Genomic DNA, 24,157 nt, shown 5'->3' with positions numbered 1-24,157 from the left:
GAAATCCGATCCCCGTATCCGGCCCAAACCAGCAGGGTCCCGAAAATCCTCCGGAAGGTTAGAGACGGCGTTAATTTAGAATTTCAAAAGAGAAAAAAAAATCATCCGACCTCTTGGAAACTAGAAGATTCCAGAATAGTAATGAAATTAGAGTAATAGCTAAGATATCCCTAATTAGAGTTTGCCAAAATAAAAAAAAATTTACATAAACTAAATTTTGGATCGGTGATTTCAATAACCCAAACATCACCGATGGCTACCCCGCGCAGACATGCCACAGTCTGGGACGTCGTTAATTTCCCTCATCTAATTAAACTAAGAAAAGACATGAAAATACTTAAGGGGACTAGGGGTCGACGTCCGGGTACGCTAATGACATGAATATTAATTTAGTAGCAGTTGATTTAATCGGATAGTCCGAACTGAGTTATATGAACACTGCACAATAAATAAATAAGGTAAGCAACGGAAAAAAAATCTCGGAGAGGCTATGAATGTTAAAGGTACAAATGACCGAAACCTGTACTTTTCAATGATCACAGGAAATAGCAGTTATCTTTTCTTAGTTATCATTTTTGTCAGCCTTTAGAAGTAATTCCCACATGATGCTACCCTATCTATTGAAAGGCTTAAGATCCGGGGCTGTTACTATGAGGTACTTAAATACGAAGTAACACACAATTCCCAACTACAATTTACTATCCAAGTAGCAAACTCGGTTGGATGAATGTACTGGTGTAGAAGTCAAAACGCGAGAGATTTTTTTTTTCGTAAACGTATTCATATTTTCACTATATAACATACACTAGGCCTATCCATTTAAATGTAGGTGTCATACTCTCATTCATATTTTATATCATATTATTAATATATCATTACATTCATTCATTATCTACTAATTTTCGCGCGAAGTAATATTTTATAGACACCCTATTTCATACATTTTACACGCAGGCCATACACATATTTACATTACACAGTAATAAATATATATAATTATCACAATCTATCACGCTCAAACTACTACACAATAACATTCATCGAACCACGTACTCCTTGTTTCGAAGCACCCAAATTGTATTTACTTCGCAGTTTTTAAAAAAAAAAATCATACGTGTATTCACTGAAAGTTAAATTGTCAACGATTAATCTATTTCCAATTTGCTGATAAAACTAAAGCAACAATGGAATTTTCTACAGCCACGGGAAAAGAGAATTTAATACTACATTTTGAAACAAACAGTAACAGCATATGGGCTTTACTTCTATTAAGAAAATAGGCATTCTTTATTTTAATGGATATTTCGGGTTCTAAACGACATAGCAAGCTGTAATTTTCCAAATAGTAAGATCTCATGCTATCTTATATGAATGTATACTCATCTGAACCGAAAACCATGTCCACGGGATGTAATTTGAGAATAAATGTCCAAAATCAAACAATCTAGATCACTAAGTCATGCGATGTCGTAATGTCAACAAACAATTGACTACCGAAAACAGACACTATGGCGCTGTGGTGGAGGCATAATTTACCGTGTACTGAAATATATACTTGTACTCATTAATCAGAAATTTAATATTTACTCTGGTTTAGTATACTTCGAGTTAGACAAATGGTACTAAATTAACGCATATTTATACACTGTCCTAACCGAAAATTCACACACTCACACAAAACTACTAACTACATACACCACTGTTAGTACTATACATAAAGACAACTAACTAAACCAAACATGCACCATTTAATTACATGCATGTTGAGGAAAAATACTCCCTTGTTGGTATATACAGTTGGCTCTATTTAACTTAAAGGGGGGGCAAAATGAGAAAAGGTAACCCTAGGTCCAATTGACCTGACCAATTGTTTACATAATTATTGCCAAAGATTGATGCCCTGGGGGCACCTTAACGAGGTTTATGGAGGGACCCTTCCCCTGAGAGGGGAAAAGGCCCTAAAACAAACAATAACTAACCCATTCCCCCGCTAGAACTGGTTCAATTTGGAAAAGGGGATAGGAGCCCTTTTAAGCTAACTTAAGCTGCCATTATGATTATTTACATTACAACTATCAAACCTACTACGTACATGCACTTACTGTAAAATAAAAAAAAATCACATCTACCTAATACACGAACAACATGCACTAAACAGGTCGTAATTTCCCTAATCCCTAACTGAATCTATGGTTTGAAAGAAGAGGAGGGTAGAATCACACTTCCACTATATTTGTTCTAAAATGATGATATCATGGCGTCATGTAAACACCATTCCTTATTTCACTGAATTGCAGCTTCTTTACCAAAATTTGTGGATTTTCCGGGCTCCTATTCCGTTGTAAATCTTTAACTATTGAATTACATTATATGTTACCTTAGTTGTCCTTGGAAATTCGAATCCTTCCCGAAAAATATTTGGCAAGAAAATCACAAGCTGCTCCTGCTAGTGTGTCTTCGATTATTCTGATCACATTGCGCCGAAAACGCCAGAGGTAGGAGAATTCCTCCAATCAGAACGAAAACTTTAGCCGCGGAAATTACAAAGCAAATAGAAATTTGGCAAATCCAGATATAACCGGATCTGAAAGTGACTATGGACTAGTGAGAGGGGGTGAGGGAAAGATTAGGTACCTGACTAAATTCTACATTGGTCTGAAATTAAGAAAATTTATATCCAATGACGGAACTATGTTTCGGTATGACGTCAGAATGGTAAACCTTGTAACTTTTCAACTTGTATATCCGAAAATGGGATTTACACTTAATCAAAATATAAATAAAATATATTATTCAGTGGGAATATGGTTACTAATGAAACCTTTGGATTCATTATATTTAATTCGAAGTAAAGAGAGTAAATAAATTGTGTAACTAAACCGAAATTGAAAAAAAAATTACTAGGTACAGGGTGCGTAAAAAAAATTGCCATTACTTTCAACTGTAATGGTACATTACAGTTTTCCCCGGCCCATTAACAAAATTTTGTTAGAATAACAAAATTTTGCTAATTGGGAATACTAACTACTGATGCTTGTTAAATTAACACACTCATTCATCCCATTCAAACGTTACCAGTCTCACTAGGACAGTATATTATATCTACTTGGGGTATTGCGCGAGTAATTCACTACGTTTATCTTCTGTACAATTGAAAATCTTTAAATTTCGAAAATTGTGAGTTCCGATACTTTTTTTTTTCAGTAGTGTTCATATAGCAATAGAACGGACAGAAGTTACAACTGAGAAATCGACAGATACAACTCGTAAGGCTTCACTCGCCGACTAGCATATCAGATGACATTAGGATCTAGTTTCTCGACTATCACTTCCATTTAATATTGTTCTAGGCTCACCGTTACCACGCACTTGCGAAGGGACCGAATTCTGGGGTCGATTTACATTATTGTTACTATTATTGTTATTATTATTGCCCTGACTATTACCGTTCTCCCTTCTTCCGTACGTCCTGTTAAAATTCCTCCTGGTGTTATCGCCCCTGTCCGGGTTCGATGCCATGTTGGTACGGTCATAGGGACGATAACTCCGGCGATTGTTGAACATGGGCCGATTCCTAAATAGTCGCCGGCCATTATTGTTGTTTTCTGAGCCGTACCCACTAGGATAACGAGATCCAGCTTGGGTATAACTCAGGAAATCTGTCTGGCAACTTGCCGTTACCTTCGTCTTCGTCGGTTTTAGAATCTTTGCCTGTCGGGCGAAGTATCGTTTTGGTGGACCACCAACTTCCTTGCCGCACAAGGCAGCTAAACGTGAGGTGACTTCTCGCACCGTTTGGCACAAGTGGGACGCTATGGCCCGGGACTCATCGGGTGGAAGAGCGTTAACTATAATATCTACCAGTTCGGCCTGAGAGGGATGTTCAGCTATCTGATAATATAGTTCGATGATTTTCCAAGCATAGTCCAAGAGGGACCCATACTTGGAGCGATCATACCGGAGTGATTGTAAGTTTCTCTTTTGGAGCCGCTCGATGTGCTCATTACAATACTCTTCTTTGAAAAGAATCAAAAAATCACTGAACGTCCGGATTTGGTATTTAACCGAGGCAAACCATGCGCCCGAAGCGGCGATCAAACATTTTTCGACTATTTGTAGGCGTTCCCCATCAGTAAGTTTGTACATATCTAGATATTGCTGCAATCTTCGCAGGAAAACTCGAGGTAACCCGTTAGCAATGTTCCCATCGAAAGTGGGAAAACGTTCAATATCCCGGAGGGAAACTTTAGAGCTCATACTATACGGGGCAGGAAAAGAATCTAGTGGAATCAACGCGTTATCCTGAGCGGTTGGGGTTGTCACCGGATTTGCCACCGACGGAGTGGTCACCGAACTGAACGCTCCCATATGACCAAGAGAGGTTTTATAATTAGTATTGACCATGTGAGGTTCGAACTTAGGACCCACCACGGCAGTAACCGACGGTCCGGCACATCTCCTTTCCCCTCCTGGCAGCACGCTGTAAGATTGTACCATTCCAAAGGTAGAGTGAGCATTTACGCTAGTGACTGTTGTAGTCACAACACTCGACTGCATCGGTACATCGAAATTACTCAACCATGATTTCGAAGTTGGCTGATGCGGGGGACAATACATTGCTGTGTCCCGTGCATCAGGCAACACTTGACTCTTTCCCGGGAGGACGTTACTTGTTTCTGGGAAAATTTTCCCTGGAGAATCGCCATCAGGAAAAGGATAGGAGATATCAGACTTGACGAATTCCAATTTAGTAATATTCCTCTTAAGACTGTCTACTTCGGTTTGAATTTGACTAATTCTTTGATCAACCGACTCTAGTTTGGTTTCTATTGATAGGTTAGATATTACAACATTTAATTTACTTATTTCAGCCTGCTGCTGTTCAACCTTTTGTTCGATGTCACCAAATCTTTTGTTTGTACTCTCAAACCTTACATCTATTTCATTTAATTTTTTATTTGTTTCGTCTCTGAGCTGCTCGGTAGACTGTTGGGCCTGGTATCTAACCTGCTCTAGTTCAGTAAACGATTGCTCTTTCAATTTGCTAATCGAAGAAGCAAAGTCTAAACAGATCTGGTCAAATTTATTGTTTAGTACCTCGAATCGAGCATCGGTCTCTCGTTTCGAGGTATCAAACTTTTCATTTATTTCACGTCTCATTTCTGCATTCTCACGCCTCAGATCTGCACTATTCTGATCTAACTTCTGATTTATCTCACGCCTCAGATCTGCACTATTCTGATCTATTTTCTGATTTATCTCACGCCTCAGATCTGCACTATTCTGATCTATTTTAACTTCCATGTTAGTGAATTTTTCGTTCATATTAGAAAATTTTTCATGCATCATTTCCATCATCTGGCGAATTAATGCAGACGTGTCAGACCCTCCAGATGACATTCCTTCCTTCGGGTTTGCCGTCTGATCCCGAGAATCACTGTGATTTCCATTCTTTTCCTCATCGTCGAGGTCAGATATCTCCGCTGGAGATATTTGGCCTCGGTCCTTTTCACAATCCTCACAGTATTTTATTATTTCGCCGGTTTGAACCTTTTCTGCATTTTCAGCAGTATCATCCAAATTGGAGCAAGCAAAATGGATCCATTTTAGTCCACAACCGGTGCATCTTATTAATCTCCGCGGGGCGCGAGATCTTTTCTCTTTTTCATCTAATGTGCATTGAGTGCACGTGACTTCACATTCGCCCTGTGACACAACAACCTTTTTTGTTGCCATAGCTTTGAGACACTTTACACTTTACAAAAGACAAGATATATATCAAAAATACACATATACTATAAAATACTTATTCGCTATCCAGACAAGTATTATTCATAAATTAAAGGACTCCCATTCTCTTTCCTTCCTTGAAACCCTTCTAGCGTTTAGTTCTAATTTAGAAAAAATTTTGACACTCCTTCTCTTTTTCCCCCTTAGAAAAGGAAACAAAAATGACAAAGTAGCCAACGACTCTACTTGTTTCACTTGACTATAAAATTTCTCTTATTAATTTCAATGTTGTAATCAATTAAACATGCCTTCAACCTCACTCTTTGACATTCTTAAAAAAATTTCAGATCTATCGGTCGCCATTTAAACTGAGATCCGTTGCCATGGAAACAAACGTTGCCATGACAACCATTCTTGTCGCGGTTCACCAATTCAAACTGATTGGCATGATAACTGGTATTATTCAATAAGCATTTTCAGATCCGTTACCACAGCAAACATGCGTTACCATGGCAACAGTCCTGTCACGGTCGCCACTCTAAAACTGAAAAAAGGGGGGGGCCGTTGCCATAGAAACCACCGTTTCCATAACAACGAATCCTGTCACCGCTCGTCAATCTAAAACTGATAAGGGGCATGAAAGAAGAAAAGAAAGAAATCTCTGTAACAAATGCGATGCATGGAATAAGTCGTGAGTGGGAACCCTTCACCCCTGGTGGGGATATTCATGAAGCTATCAGCTTATGTCTAATTATATTGGAATATAATATCCATTTCTTAATTTCGAACATACTAGGTTCGATCGAAACGAGAAAACTTTTTATCGGACTTCTAAAGAAAATAAAATAAAATAAATAAATACATGACCGTGTTTATTACATATAGAATTCCCAGTCACGACCCCCTTTTCAGTTTTATTTAAAAAATAGAAGAAGACGATGAAGAAAGGAAAAGGAAGATAGAAGAGGAAAGAGGTAAAGTAAGAAGGTGATAAAGAGGAAACCGTTACTGGATATTTCGAGAAATATGGTAAAGGAAAGTGAATAATTATCGAATTGGGATCATTTCCAATAGCTATTGGGTGAATATTTGGTATTAAGGTAATCAAAGGTAGACACATGTTAACCCATACATCCCCGACCTAGATCCATTTAACCCCAACTACCGAATTATCCCAATCTAGCTCTGAGATATATGAGAAAGTTCAATTTTATCGTTTATTCAACATTTCCAGAAGTTCTAGACTAATATCCAATATTTGAAAAATGAACGACGAAGTTGATGGCATGTTAGAAACGACCACAGAGGGAAAGAAAAAAAAATCAGAGTATCACATATTTGTCGAAGATTTTGACTTTCACAGTTCTCCCATGATGATCATTTGTTCAGGCTACTTCGGTCCTTTTTACTTCCTTCATAGAGCCAACTTAAATTAAGTTAGTATTGACATTCAATGACTTTAATTGCCAACTACCATTAATTATAATAAGTCACACATATATGTCAAAATAATTGGTGCACTTAATACTAAACCTACATTTCACTCACACACACATTCATACAGGACAATGTATACTTCGGGTTGTATTTAGTTGAATTAAACTAACCTAACTACATTTCTATAGACATTTATTACATTTCAATAAAAGAAAACTTAGTTTGACATAACAGGAAAAAATTTAATACATGAAAAGAATGTTTCATAAGCATGCACAGAAATCCGCTACTTTCAACAAAATCAAATAACACATTTCTCTTTCTAGATATATTAAAGTTGGATTACATAAAAAAAAATTCGACAAAAAACGAAAGACAGAAAATAAAGGAAAAAAAAATTCAAAGGTCAATATATTTAAGATTCAGTGCAATGAATACATATCATTGCGGAAAAAGAAAGAAAAAAAATATAATTGGTTAATCATTCTTTAAAAAAAAACACTTTAGTAGCATTTTATTGAGTCTCTGTCCCAAGAGGAGACATTTCGACAATTTTATGAGTCTTTGTTCTCACGTCGATAGTAACTCCTTTTTTAACTCTCTTTACGCACTGTGATTTGTGTCCATGAGAGTATTTAATCGTTTTTTGTTTTAACTATAGACAAATAGTTGCTTCATATCACATATATATTTATATTTCTCATTTCGTCACTTGACGCACTTGATATAAAATTTCAAAGTTTATCGAGATTTAAAATATCGAGTCCAGTCCCAAACATTGGGAACATATTTCCATATTCCTGTATTCACATTACTAAATTATTAACCTAATTTCAGTTCGTTGAATTTAAGATCACTATTTTTTTTTCTAGTATAGATCGTGTAGTCAAAAGATTCTAGTCACTGAATAGTTAGGTTTCCGATCGTAGGGGAAGGATTTGTTTCATAGTTTACTGATAGAAGAATTCGTTGGAGGGGCACACTGTTTCGTAGCTTACTGATTTCACTACGATCTCGCAAATCAAATTTGGATAAGGATTAGGGTTATTTTTACTTTTCTTACGACCTGCTACTTGTTTTATTTACATGCAGTATTTAACATGATATTTAACTTTAATAGTCACAAACATCAATAACAACTCAACAAAATGTCATTTATTACAATTTACGCGGTAATACTGTATATCACAAATAGTTAGTTAATATCGGGTGTCAAAAATCTATGGCAACCTAAAACAACCAGGGTAAATACCGAGCCCTCTACATACATACTCACATATATATATATATATTCATATAACTCAATATAATAAATTTCATTTTAATATCCATCTTAATATTTCGTCGACATTTAATATCTACATAACCTTTTTATATTCGATAAGTATTCATATTTTATTGGCTCAAAAACAAAACAAAAACCCTGACTATCAAAATTCACTTTTTTCCATCATAAGGTTGCAACATTGTACTTTATATATATAAACCCGATAATCAATAATCATTCTCAATTTACTAAAGATCCGCGTATAAAAAAAATAGTTGGTGTTATTTAGTAAGTTGACATAAGAGGTGGAAATACAACGAATAAAGCAGGCACGTAACTTTTAAAACTATGTAAGCACATATATAGATGTATATACAGAAAAAAAATCAATGTTATTCGAAACTAGTGGGCCCAAACTACTAATACATACACACTATATGACCAATCAATAGAAATAAAACCAGAAATCAGTCGTCAATGGGTATAATTTGTACGATCAATGAATAACAAATGTTTCTAGGAATCTGAAAGCATAGTGTACCTTCTCGTCAGTTTCTCTCGTGGTGGATTAAATATCGCGAAAATGGTCCTGAGATGTGCTGCAATACCTCCACGAATTGCATCCCTCGATGTCTTAGTTAGTACATACGATCGAAATAAGTGATATGAATATTGTACGTTTTCATGAGTTTCAGAAACCGGGGGGGGAGGTTGAAAAATTTGAAAAAAAAAATCTCGAAGTAATGAAGACAGAGAGAGAGATAGAGAAGAAGGAAGACGAAGAATAGGGGCGCCAAAGACTTAAGTGGGAAATAACTAACGCTACAAAGATAAAAGTCGAATTTCGCTCTCAACAAAATCCATAGCCAAAATATTCTTAACATGCCAAAAGGGTGGTCTACTCAAATACGTAGACTCAAGGAGCGCCCTGCTGCCAAGGATGCAAGTTCTGTGTCCATCAGATCCCAATCCCACAAGAATTTGCTTGTAAGATTGAAATCCGATCCCCGTATCCGGCCCAAACCAGCAGGGTCCCGAAAATCCTCCGGAAGGTTAGAGACGGCGTTAATTTAGAATTTCAAAAGAGAAAAAAAATCATCCGACCTCTTGGAAACTAGAAGATTCCAGAATAGTAATGAAATTAGAGTAATAGCTAAGATATCCCTAATTAGAGTTTGCCAAAATAAAAAAAAATTTACATAAACTAAATTTTGGATCGGTGATTTCAATAACCCAAACATCACCGATGGCTACCCCGCGCAGACATGCCACAGTCTGGGACGTCGTTAATTTCCCTCATCTAATTAAACTAAGAAAAGACATGAAAATACTTAAGGGGACTAGGGGTCGACGTCCGGGTACGCTAATGACATGAATATTAATTTAGTAGCAGTTGATTTAATCGGATAGTCCGAACTGAGTTATATGAACACTGCACAATAAATAAATAAGGTAAGCAACGGAAAAAAAAATCTCGGAGAGGCTATGAATGTTAAAGGTACAAATGACCGAAACCTGTACTTTTCAATGATCACAGGAAATAGCAGTTATCTTTTCTTAGTTATCATTTTTGTCAGCCTTTAGAAGTAATTCCCACATGATGCTACCCTATCTATTGAAAGGCTTAAGATCCGGGGCTGTTACTATGAGGTACTTAAATACGAAGTAACACACAATTCCCAACTACAATTTACTATCCAAGTAGCAAACTCGGTTGGATGAATGTACTGGTGTAGAAGTCAAAACGCGAGAGATTTTTTTTTCGTAAACGTATTCATATTTTCACTATATAACATACACTAGGCCTATCCATTTAAATGTAGGTGTCATACTCTCATTCATATTTTATATCATATTATTAATATATCATTACATTCATTCATTATCTACTAATTTTCGCGCGAAGTAATATTTTATAGACACCCTATTTCATACATTTTACACGCAGGCCATACACATATTTACATTACACAGTAATAAATATATATAATTATCACAATCTATCACGCTCAAACTACTACACAATAACATTCATCGAACCACGTACTCCTTGTTTCGAAGCACCCAAATTGTATTTACTTCGCAGTTTTTAAAAAAAAAATCATACGTGTATTCACTGAAAGTTAAATTGTCAACGATTAATCTATTTCCAATTTGCTGATAAAACTAAAGCAACAATGGAATTTTCTACAGCCACGGGAAAAGAGAATTTAATACTACATTTTGAAACAAACAGTAACAGCATATGGGCTTTACTTCTATTAAGAAAATAGGCATTCTTTATTTTAATGGATATTTCGGGTTCTAAACGACATAGCAAGCTGTAATTTTCCAAATAGTAAGATCTCATGCTATCTTATATGAATGTATACTCATCTGAACCGAAAACCATGTCCACGGGATGTAATTTGAGAATAAATGTCCAAAATCAAACAATCTAGATCACTAAGTCATGCGATGTCGTAATGTCAACAAACAATTGACTACCGAAAACAGACACTATGGCGCTGTGGTGGAGGCATAATTTACCGTGTACTGAAATATATACTTGTACTCATTAATCAGAAATTTAATATTTACTCTGGTTTAGTATACTTCGAGTTAGACAAATGGTACTAAATTAACGCATATTTATACACTGTCCTAACCGAAAATTCACACACTCACACAAAACTACTAACTACATACACCACTGTTAGTACTATACATAAAGACAACTAACTAAACCAAACATGCACCATTTAATTACATGCATGTTGAGGAAAAATACTCCCTTGTTGGTATATACAGTTGGCTCTATTTAACTTAAAGGGGGGGCAAAATGAGAAAAGGTAACCCTAGGTCCAATTGACCTGACCAATTGTTTACATAATTATTGCCAAAGATTGATGCCCTGGGGGCACCTTAACGAGGTTTATGGAGGGACCCTTCCCCTGAGAGGGGAAAAGGCCCTAAAACAAACAATAACTAACCCATTCCCCCGCTAGAACTGGTTCAATTTGGAAAAGGGGATAGGAGCCCTTTTAAGCTAACTTAAGCTGCCATTATGATTATTTACATTACAACTATCAAACCTACTACGTACATGCACTTACTGTAAAATAAAAAAAATCACATCTACCTAATACACGAACAACATGCACTAAACAGGTCGTAATTTCCCTAATCCCTAACTGAATCTATGGTTTGAAAGAAGAGGAGGGTAGAATCACACTTCCACTATATTTGTTCTAAAATGATGACATCATGGCGTCATGTAAACACCATTCCTTATTTCACTGAATTGCAGCTTCTTTACCAAAATTTGTGGATTTTCCGGGCTCCTATTCCGTTGTAAATCTTTAACTATTGAATTACATTATATGTTACCTTAGTTGTCCTTGGAAATTCGAATCCTTCCCGAAAAATATTTGGCAAGAAAATCACAAGCTGCTCCTGCTAGTGTGTCTTCGATTATTCTGATCACATTGCGCCGAAAACGCCAGAGGTAGGAGAATTCCTCCAATCAGAACGAAAACTTTAGCCGCGGAAATTACAAAGCAAATAGAAATTTGGCAAATCCAGATATAACCGGATCTGAAAGTGACTATGGACTAGTGAGAGGGGGTGAGGGAAAGATTAGGTACCTGACTAAATTCTACATTGGTCTGAAATTAAGAAAATTTATATCCAATGACGGAACTATGTTTCGGTATGACGTCAGAATGGTAAACCTTGTAACTTTTCAACTTGTATATCCGAAAATGGGATTTACACTTAATCAAAATATAAATAAAATATATTATTCAGTGGGAATATGGTTACTAATGAAACCTTTGGATTCATTATATTTAATTCGAAGTAAAGAGAGTAAATAAATTGTGTAACTAAACCGAAATTGAAAAAAAAAATTACTAGGTACAGGGTGCGTAAAAAAAATTGCCATTACTTTCAACTGTAATGGTACATTACAAACATTCAGCCAAAAACTAATGTGCGTGGAGAAGAGGAGATACACGAACTCCGCAGAACCGTATATTCCACAACCCAACCAAATAGAAGTAAAAATCGCTATAGAGAAATTGAAGAAACACAAATCTCCGGGTGTAGACGAAATTCCGGATAAGTTGATTTTAGTTGGAGGCAAAAAATTGTGGAACAAGATACACAAACTCATTCTCCTTATCTGGAACAAGGAAGAATGGCCACAAGAGTGGAAAGAATCAATCATTGTTCCAATTCACAAGGAAGGCGACAAAACTGGCTGTAATAATTATCGAGGCATTTCCCTTCTGTCGACATTTTATAAAATCCTTTCAAATATTCTATTAGCAAGATTGACCCCATACGCAGATGTAATTATTGGAGATTATCAGTGCGGATTTAGACGAAATCGATCAACTATCGACCAAATATTTACCATTCAACAAATACTCGAAAAAACTGGGAATACAATACCCCGAGGAGAGAAACATTATACAACGTTCTTACAGAACTTGGAATACCGAAAAAGCTAATTAGATTAATTAAGATATGTTTAATTGAATCCCAAAGTAAAGTTCGGGTAGGAAAATTTTTGTCCACGAGCTTTCACGTCGAAAATGGCCTGAAACAAGGAGATGCGTTGTCGCAATTATTATTCAACTTCGTTCTGGAATACGCTATAAGGAAAATCAAAAATAGCCACCAGGACCTAAAGTTAAATGGTATTCACCAGGTTATGGCATATGCTGATGATGTAAATTTAATAGGGGATGATAGGAGAACAGTAGAAATAAATGCAGAGATCTTATTAAATGCTTGCAGGGACAAGGGTTTAGAAGTAAATGCAGAGAAAACTAAATACATGGAAGTGCGTCGGGACCGTAATACGGCAAATCATGGATGCGTTAAAATAGTAAATAATACTTTTGATAAAGTGAACACTTTCAAATATCTAGGGCCAATATATACAGACGAAAATCATATTCACGAAGAAATAAAATGTCGAGTAAAAGCAGGGAATTCGTGTCAGCGTTGCCAGACTCACAGCTCAGAATTATTCCAAACCCTGGTCGAAATTATGCTAGATTCGGTCAAATTATGCTAGATCCTCATAATTACTAATTCAGGAGTTTTAAAAGAAAAAACAACGAAGCTGAGATACGATAACGTAACTTAAAATACGCAGAGCGAAAGAATGAATGGAAATAACTCAATACTTCACGTACCAAAACTTTAACTCAACTAAACTAGTGCAGTCGTTGCCAGACTCAATGACATATATATCGCATAGTAAATGAATGCAAAGTGTTTGTTTACATATTTTGAAAGAAAATTACCTCGCAGCATAAGCGGAGTTGGGAATTGTCTGCTGGGGGCAAATTTTTGGTCAGTCTCGGACCTTTCATTTCAGGAATAAAGATGGTCATGAAGTAAGAAATAAAGATAGTGAAGCTGTCAAAAAGTTGGGGTGAATAGCCCCCATAGCTCCGCCCATGCCTCGCAGTTAGAGGATTAGAAAACCCTGGGTGGAGCCACAAAAAAAAAAAAAAGAAGAAGAAGAAGCCCAAAGCCATTTCTAACCTACTTCGGAAAATAAGACTGCCTGTATGGTTCACCGACTGTATGAATCAATGGGAGAGGATACATTTCTGCCGTTCTTTTTCTTCCCATGACCAACTTCTTTCTTATCTCCAGGTTTTACGGCTTTTTGATAAACTTGCTGAAATTATTAATCCAATGTTCTCGGGATTGCTCCCAGAGTGAGTGTTGCTGTGCTGAGGTTTCTTTACCATACAGCGGCAACATCTTCAGAGCTATGTGAAGATAGCTCTGAAGATGTTGCCACTGTATGGTAACGAAAGCTCAGTACAGCAACACTCACTCTGGCAGCAATCCCGAGAACATTGGATTAATAGTAGACGCCAGCAAAGCTTCAAGATCATATTGCTGAAATTATGCTAGATTTGGGCAGGATGCTAAAAGCAAGATGCTAGATGCTAAAGACATGCAAATTATGCTAGATCTAGTATCATTATGCTAGATCTGGCAACGCTGATTCGTGTTACCATTCAGTTCAAAATCTCTTGTCGTCGCGAATTCTGCCGAGGAATTTGAAATTTAAAATATATAGAACAATAATCATGCCTGTTGTTCTGTATGGTTGCGAAACATGGTCGCTTACTCTGAGAGAAGAACATAGACTGAAAGTATTTGAGAACAAGATCCTGAGACGAATATTCGGACCCAAAAGGGACGGGAATGGGGAATGGCGGAAACTTCATAACGAGGAACTACATAATTTATACGGTTTACCTAACATTGTTAGGGTCATCAAGTCTAGGATGCTTAGGTGGGCGGGTCATGTAGCTAGGATGGAAGAAAGTAAAAACGCTTTTAAAAGTCTTGACTGGAATACCTATCGGAAAACGACCATTAGGAAGACCTAGGCGCAGATGGGAGAACAATATTAAGATGGATTTCGCAGAAATAGGAATACAAAGTAGAAACTGGATGCAGTTAGCTAAGGATAGGAGTCAGTGAAGAGCTTTTGTGAACGCGGCATTGAACCTCCGGGTTCCATAGGCCATAGAGTTAGTTAGTTAGTTAGTTATAATATAGCAATTTACCCTGCGTATTTGTAGTGATAGAATTATTAATATTTTCCTCTCTATGTAGTTTAAAAGATCAAATGAAATTAGAACATGCTCGGAGAATACAAAAATGTATATGCTAAAAGTAGAAGATGCGATTTTCTCTCTTCTACATGACATCACACTTCCAGCTACCAATCGTCACACTTTCAGCCAGTTTAAATCGCATATTTGGTGATCCCTGTATTCTCAGAATTCCGCATTAACAATATATTCCTACCACCCTTCTCTTATAAAAGTTTCCTATGAAATCCATTTCTAAAAGGAATTCATGCAAACTATAAGATTTAACATTTATTTGATGGAATATATACATTTGCTAGTTGAAAACAGAAAAAGTGCATTACTATATTTCTGTATCATTCACCATTGACAGTAGTCTGATGGCATGTTTATTTCCAAAAGCCCTGTTCTCTCGAATTTCTTAACGAGACATAAATCGAGTTGAGTTAACATACCATTCAGCAGCAAGGCTATACTGATTAACGTGGAATCCGAACCACATGAGCTCCCGCCGAGAATCGAACCCGGGTCTCCCACGTTAAAGCCGCGTACGCTACCTGCTTGTCGAACGCCTTGTCGGTCGATTGTGTTCACCACACGAAACATTTGTCGCACTGAATATATATTCTGATGGTAAATTCAAACAATTTCTATGCGCTGTTGAATTGTTTATCTCTGCATGCTAATTTTTCACAGACTACGCACATGGCTGTTATAATTTAATTTGACAATTCAGTCAGTGTTGTCAGAGCCGGATTTTAAGTTTTGACATTCTTATTGATAAATTTTACATTAACACATCGTATATTAAATCAAAGAACATTATTCTTATTATAATAATAATAAAAGAAAAATATATAATGATGATCACGAACAGGTAAGTACTGCCCCTAGAAAACTCTCCTTTGAATTCGTCTCTAAGAAGAGTGGTACTCACACACATGTTTGTTTTCCAGCAGAACAGGTTCAAATGAAGGTGGATACGTTGCGTGTCTATTTAAAATAATATACTATTAAGCTATTTATATTTACATTTTTGTCGGATAATTTGTCACTGTTCTGAATCTTGAACCTAACATATTTTTACACTGTGTTACTTTACTACTTACGTTGGACTGTTTTGCTTTTCCTCCCCAAATCTCATATTCAACATAAAGGTGTAAACAGATAGCATAAATCTACAATAATAGAATTAATTTTATTGAAAGCTGCCTACTTACCCTGGAAAGCACCATTGGGAATATGGCTCAAGTTGTTATAACTGAGGTTCAGATTCAGCAATTGAAGAAGACCCTCAAAAGCTCTTGCACTGATGTTGTTGATCTTGTTGTGGCTCAGATGTAGTTCAAACACAACAGGTAAACGACCAAAAGCATTCTTCGTGAGGTTGGTCAACTGATTCTCTTCCATGTGAATATACTGAAGTGCCGTTAGGTCCCCAAGTGCCTGCCATGGAATTGTACTGATATTATTTCCTCGTAGGTTCAATTTCTGTAATGTGAGAAGGTTGGCAAATGCCCCACCTTCTAAAGAATCTCCCAAACGATTGTAGCTCAAGTCTAAACTCAACAGGGAGTTCATCGTAGGCCACGATCTACCTGGGACAATATTCTCCAAAGAGTTGTAGCTCAAATCTAACTCGGTCAGTGAGATAGGGATTTGGAAAATATGAGAAATTTTGTTGTTATTAATCTTCATTGATCTTAGCGAGGCTAAGCGAACCATTGAACCTCGACTAATTCTTGTTAAATTATTGTAGCTTAGATCAAGCGACAGGAGTGTTGGTAAAGTACCAAACATTGAACTTCCGATTTCAGTCATGTTGTTATGACTCATATCCAGGAACCTAAGACTAAACAATGTTTGGAATACAGCATTAGCAACTTCTTGTAAGTTGTTGTGACTTATGTCTATGGTATGAAGCTCATATAACTTCGGAAATGTATTTCTAGGAATTCTCTCAATTTGATTATGGCTAACATTAAGTATTTTAAGGCCCGTCATATTTTGCAGTGGTATGGATGCCATATCTGTTAACTTATTAAACATCAATCTAAAATCTGTCACATAGCTAACTTGATCAAAAGCTTGCTTTGGTATTGCTGACAATTCGTTGTAAGATAAATCTAAAACAGTTATATTGGCACAATTTTCAAATGCTTCGGCTTCTATTTTCTTGATAGCATTGTGACTCATATTGATATTCACAAGATATAAATCTTTGAAGGCAAGTTTTTGAATTTCTGTTATCTGGTTTTCAGCAAAATTTATAATTTCCACATATTGTAGCTGATTAAACATTTGGTAATCTACTTTACGAATTTTGTTCCGCGCAAAATCTAGTGTTCCTACACGACTAATTGATCCGAATGTTCCTCTTCCAATGTCAGTTATTTCGTTGTCGCTGAAATACAAGCGACGAATAAACCGCATCCCTCTGAAGGAGTTGGAGTCAAGACGTTTGAGCTTATTGTGACTCATATTAAGCACTCGAAGGACAGTATTTCGGGCGAAAGTTCCTCGTGTGAAGTCAGCAATTTGATTATGAGACATGTTACACCACGTCATCTTGTTTAAGTCTGCAAAATAAACAGGACTCAGCTTAGTAAAATTATTGTAGGACAAATCCAGAACTTCTGTATCCCGAAGTCCTCTAAAAAGACCTTTTTTGATGTCATTTAACTTATTGCCATGCAAATCGAGTGTTTTCAATTTCTTTAGCGGTGACATGACGTCCAGAGCGATGTCATGAATATTGCCATTGGATATTCTAAGTCTTTCAAGACGCCCCAGTGAAACAAAGGCCCCGCTTGGAATTTCTTGTATGTCATGGTGATCAAGAGTTAAAACTGATAAATTAGTTAGAACTTGAAAAGCGTCTACAGGTAGCACTTGAAGACGGGAGTTTAAAATATGAAGTTCTTGTAATGTTCTGTTTATCCCGAGGAACGTATGCGGTTCTATTATCTTAATTGGTGTATCTTCTATCCTCAGTATTCGTACTTTTAAGGGATAGAATATATTTCCAAAAAGACGACCTATGTGGCATTTGGATAGAGTGAGCTCATCGATGGGTTTTCGAATGTTGCTAAGACCTACAGCGATAGATGCCAAATTAGAGTTAACGCATCGGATGTTGATTCCTGTATCACTTTCCTTGGTACACTCGCATGGATAGATAAGAGAAGGCTTCTCGGGGCATGTGTATTTGGGACCTGGTGGGATGTATTTGGCTTCTGAAGAGCGAATAAGGAACGTTGAAGTGCAAATGAGAATAGAAAGGTAGTAGAACAAGCTCGCCAAGACACCCATTATGTTCCTGCAAAGAAAAAGAACGCTGTATTATTATATGTGGGAACATAATTAAATGTTATATAAATTTTCGTTCAGATTTAAAAATACTCAAAATCAACATATAAACATGTAAACCAATTAAAATGAAGCTTCCTTGCAGTTGAACGTAATTAATATTTAAATAAGAATGATAAAAGCAAAAAATGAGGTTGAAACAGCACAGAATGACTACCAGTTTAGCGTGTTAGTTGTCGCCTTCCGAGCATATCAGAAATAACTCGGTATTCGCTGTTCTTTTTGTTTGGTATAAGCAAAGATTTACGCACTATATTTGACATTTATACCAAACAACGAATAAAGTTCTATTTTTCTGTAATCGGTCACAATAATAGTTTTGTAAACTTGTGAATTGTCTGACAACAGTTACATGAGTGACAGTTCTGCCATCTTCTGTTCTTACGTGCTAAGACATAAGAATAACAGATAAGGAAAACAGATGGCAGCACGGCTATTCGTGTAACTGTTGTCAGACAATTCAAAAGTTTACAAGACTACTATAATGACTGATTTCAGAAAATGTAGAATGCTATTCGTTACTTGGTGAAAGTGTCAAATATATTGCGTAAAGCTATGCTCATAACAAACTATAAAAATCAATGCAAATACTCACAGCCAATAATGAGGTATTTCTGATATACTCGGAAGGTGATGTTGATGTTGAATTAACACACAAATAACACGTTAAACTAGTTTTCATTTTGTATTGTTTCAACACCTCATTTTTTGCTGTATATGCATTTAGAGCTGATGGTTTTAGAGATTTAAAGAAGTCAGGTGTCTACCGAACTGACAAAGAATAATGCTTGTGAAACAATTGGAAAATTTATGGATTAAATAGCGTAATCTGGAGGTTAAAGCCACATAAAAAATAATTAATTACCTCATTATTAATTTTCAGTCTGCAAGATGAGTTTGGGGACATGGTAACCAGGAATTTCATTTCCGTTTTAAATATTGACGAATAACGATCCAAAAGGTAGAGTAAACTTGAAATCCCCCCCCTTAAATTTACTACTGGCTACTGATCAGTCAGTTTTCATATAGGAGACAGAAGTTCAGCGCTTATACATCAGCTGTTTTTTTAAAATATTATTTTATTAAGATTTCATTTCCTGCACAGCAATTTGCAATACTAATTTAAATTTATAATTTTGGAGTACATTTTTGGCAGCAATGGGAAAGATCATTATATACTTTTTTTTGCATGAACATGAAATAATGAAACAATTTTTGTATACTAACATAGCGAACGCAAGGAAAAATAAAGGAAAGATAATATTTTTTAAAAGTACTACCTCTGTCATTCCACAGGTTATCTAAACCAGTAACTAGTTTTGAATGTACGTCCACATGGATCTCTTTTATTAATCGACCCAAGGAAAAAAAAGAGTTCTCAACTCTACCCGAATAAAGATAATTTCAGTATTTTTTTTTCAATGTTCGTAACGAGACCAAAACTCCAAGACTAGGCTTAGTTTCACGTCAGTATTGCCTCGAATTTCAAGAGTCTGTCTCGTCTTGGCATGTTGAATTTCGATCTCGTCTCAGTTTATATAAATCCTTCTCGAACTCTGTCCCGTCTCCAAATTTCATCTTGGTATTATTCCTGAATCGGTTCCAAGAAAAGACTTCCCTCTATCTCCGACCGTATCTGATACTTGTTGGTAGGAAACGGACATGGCCGTTCTATAAGAGTTATGAGAATAAGCACGCATTGGATAGTTGGGAAGGTTTTATTGGTGAATAGTATGCGAGCAACAGAATTATAACTGGACAGATAGGTAGATAAATGAAATGTAACGAAAATGACGGTTCCTTCAAAAATAACGAAGACTAAAATTTTATAAACGGACTTAGGCGATCAAAGGTAAAATCAATAGCTTTATAAAATTTATTTATTTATAATAAATGAAATGAAAATAAATCTTTTAGTTTAACGTCCGATATACGTAATGAATATAACTATGATTTATGTGACATAGTTAACAAACCCACAAATGAAATGTGACATAACCTACCACACTGAATTCCTTTCTGAATAAAGCACGCATATGCGGCTTTCACAATCACGCAACGAGAATTCTTATACTGAATTACTTATTCACACACCTTCGCTACAATTATTATAACCACGAAAGACCATTTGTCGCATTTAAAATATTCAAGAGATCACATTTGTCCTACATTTAAGATATAATTCCACAATCAATTGTCCTACTCTTCCAGTGACTATTTCAGAGGATACGAAATTTCCCCCGGGTTATTTCACCGATCGGACTGAACCTGGGTAGTCTCCCGTGGGAAATTTTCTGAAACTTTCGCTGCTACTCTTGTGCTTGTACTGTCTTCGTAGACTTTAGAATAATGATTCTACAATGTACGAAGTTCATATATTTTTTTTCTGTGAACGGTAACTTCGAATTCGACCTCAGTAGACCAGTTTATACCACAGTTTGTATTCCCAATTTTTTTTTTCTACTGGTAAACACTGTATAAGGTCAATAACTTGTTAAAACTTTATCGTTGAGTTATCAGCATTCTCTTTCCATTGTTTTCGTTGACAAGAGAAAACATTTCTTGTGACACTAAAAGAGGAATGTTGTTGACCTTGAAGTACATGTGCTGTAGATCAAAGTCAACATCAGTATGCGAATCCTATATCCTACGCATGTTTTTAAAGTGGGGCGTTGCCAATCAATGGCTGCAATGTGAGTAATCTGCAATACTATAATTCGCTTCACGTTTCCGCTACTTTCTACGTTTTCTGCTGCGTATCCCTCTCTGCGATAGAGCAGGATTCTCCCTGATTTTATATTAATTTCTTTGATGAAGTTGGACGATTGTGAGAAGGTGTCTGTAGATATACAGCTATCTGGCAATTCAAAATATCAGAAAAAAAAGACAATATTGAATTTAGTGTTCCGTAGGTTTAGTACTTTGAATCACGTATGAAATAAAGAGGTCACTGCTCTTTAGACGTTGCAGATTCTATGTAAGTTATATCAATAATGAGTGATACACCGGCGATTTCGGGAGTATTTAGCAATTCTTTCAGACATCATTGATAATCGTTTCTTTCGGCGTACTTCATTGGACATTTCATTCTCGATTAAAGAATGGGTTGGGATGCTCCATCTCGTTCCCTTCTATGGGTAAAAAATGGCTGAAAATTCACATTTGCATTTTTATCCTCTTTGATGAAGCTTTATTATTTTGGGGCTATATGGTTATATGGATGAGTCAATTCTCTTTCATAAGACATGGATACATTGATTCTCTCTTTCAAGCTATGGGAAGGGTACATTGGCCCATCCCTTACATTTGAAAATTCTCAAAAAGTAAATATTGGTAAATATTCTCCGGAACTCGAGTGTTTACTTCTCTAATTGTGAATGGTCTTGTTTATCCCCTTCTGTGGGTAAACATATTGTCAAAATACAATTAAGCAATAAGTTTTTTTTCTCGTACTCTGTTTCTATTACATCATATTACCATATGAATAACAAACACAATAAAACGTAATATGAAGTTTTATCATAGCATATGATTAATATGGATAGGTACAGAGATCCATTCTGTTTCATAAGACAGTGCCATCCTTGATACACCTTTTAAATTTGGCAGGTGGAATACAGTGGCTCATTTCTTTAATAATACAATGGTTCCTTCGTGTATTCATCTTAAACTTTTGGCGGGGTACATTCTAAATTTGAGAATCATCAAATAAAGATTAGCAATTGTTTTCAAGGATTCAGCTATTAAATTTTGATTTTTCAACCTGTCTCCCTGCATGATAAAGAAATGGTCAAAATTTAAGTTTAGAGAATTTTGACCTAATTTATCACCTTTGAACCTTAGGAACAACTCATCGTTTAAGATCATCGGTTGATCCCTGCCTTTGATTACAATAACATACTTCGAACCTTAGGGATTGTGGTCTAAGGTCGTTGAAAGGAAGTTATATTTGCTGTTGATTGATCACTGCCTCTGGTTAACTCCGAAATTTGACTTCAAATCGAAATTCAATACATAAAATTAGGCCTAATTAAAACCGACTGATATAGAACATTTTCACAGGGCTTCAAGCCATGTTTCTTATACAGGGTGATCCAAAAGTAGATATACACCCTTGCATTGATCAAGTATAACATTCTATCTTATAGGTTTATTTGCTTTGTTTGTTCCGAATTTAAGATATAAGTAAAAAGACACTGAGAACAAATACTAAAGAAACTAAGTATACCTGTTGGATAACAATAAGAATGATATAAAAAGCAATGAGTTGATCAGTACGGGACTGTATACCTACTTTTGGGCCATCCTGTATAGTCTAAGATCATTAGTGCAGACTTATCTTCGTTGAAATCTAATTGGTTCATCTCTACATCCGATTAACTTCAAATTTTGCGCTTAAAATCTGATATGTAATTATTGAAACCTATTGATACATTTAAAATTTCACTTTAAACCCTAGCGTTTTAGTTACGACTCATAGTTTGTCACTGGTGGTAAAAATTAGGAGTTGAGATATGTTAGGTAATTATTTAAATCGATTGATATGCAACAATTTCACACTTTCAACTTTAGTCGCAACTCATAGTTAGTCATTGTTGAAAAGTTAGCAATGGTGCAATGTGGTTGACTGCTCAGTTTCCATTTTCATTTCTTTCATTTTGAGAATTTTTGTTGCTTAACATTTTTAGTTTGAAAATTTTTCCGTTTCAAAAAATGTTATAAAATTTTGTTAGAAATTTTTTGTCAAAATTTTTTCACTTACTGAAATATCTTCGCAGATCAAATACAAAATGGTTTCAGTTTAGGTCCCGTTTCAAAATCCATGTACCAAATTTGGTAAATATGAAATTGGCAAATACTTAATTGATTGAAATCGTCTTAGAAGTTATTACTACTTTGAAACATCTTAGCACACGTTTCATATCGTCAAAAGTAAAGCATAAAATTTAGGACTTGAAACCTGTTATGTACTTACTAAAATCGAACGGCAAGAAGAATTTCAAGAATGATCAAAGAAAATGCACCAAAAGATTGCGATCTTGGCCATGAATGAGGGGCCATAAAATTGTTGAACTGCCCCTAAATCGATTTTTTTAACGGAATAAGCACATCATACTGAGTGAAGTGATGGTTTGGGTTTGCTAAACTATATGTAGTCCTCCAGATACAGAGTATAAAGCCTACAAGAAAATTTTTGATTGAAATATATTGGATCTTTTGATCCGACAGTTTTACACTTCGAACCTTAGAGGCAACTCACAGTCTAGGTCACTGGTGGAAAGTTACTTTTGGAATATTTCAAACTAAAAATTTGAGAAGAAAAAAAATTACGCAAACAAAAATTTACCACTTGCTGTTATAGACATTATAAAATTCTATAATTTTTCCTAATTGCTTTTGCTATCTACAATATGACACCGCTGTTGCTACAATAAGTTAAATCATATCGCTTATTAGAAAGACAAGGGCTCGGAAAACAGTTTTTCCTCGATTTTTTTGCCTGAAAATTTTGGAGTTTTAAAAGTATTTTAATTTTAGTGGAGAGATAACGGTACGTTCAACCCTCGTTCTCTTTTTATATCACGAAAAAAATTTGTTACTGCATTCTGAAGAGAAAATCCTGAAAAGATTTCAGTATCCAAGAAAAATTGATCATTGCATAGGATAGAAAAATGCAAATCGGTGGACGCAGTGGGTTTTTCAGTCCCATAATGAACTGTTTATAGAACCATTAAAT

At 35.8% G+C, this 24,157-nt stretch overlaps 1 protein-coding gene across 1 annotated transcript in view; it reads right to left on the bottom strand.

Moving 5' to 3' along the window:
* conv (insulin like growth factor binding protein acid labile subunit convoluted) overlaps window positions 1–24,157 on the bottom strand; it is a 180,597-nt gene that overhangs the window by 87,594 nt on the left and 68,846 nt on the right. The window contains exon 2 of the mRNA XM_081743372.1: window positions 16,272–18,370. Coding sequence (XP_081599498.1) covers window positions 16,272–18,363 — 2,092 coding nt within the window. The 5' untranslated portion in view covers window positions 18,364–18,370. The remainder of the gene's footprint in view (window positions 1–16,271; window positions 18,371–24,157) is intronic.

Source organism: Thermobia domestica, chromosome 16, assembly GCF_964235325.1.
Source record: "Thermobia domestica chromosome 16, izTheDome1.hap1.1, whole genome shotgun sequence".
In the NCBI taxonomy this organism is placed as follows: Eukaryota; Metazoa; Arthropoda; class Insecta; order Zygentoma; family Lepismatidae; genus Thermobia; species Thermobia domestica.
The sequence above is the reverse complement of the archived record's forward strand: the minus strand, read 5'-3'. Positions and strand labels throughout refer to the sequence as shown.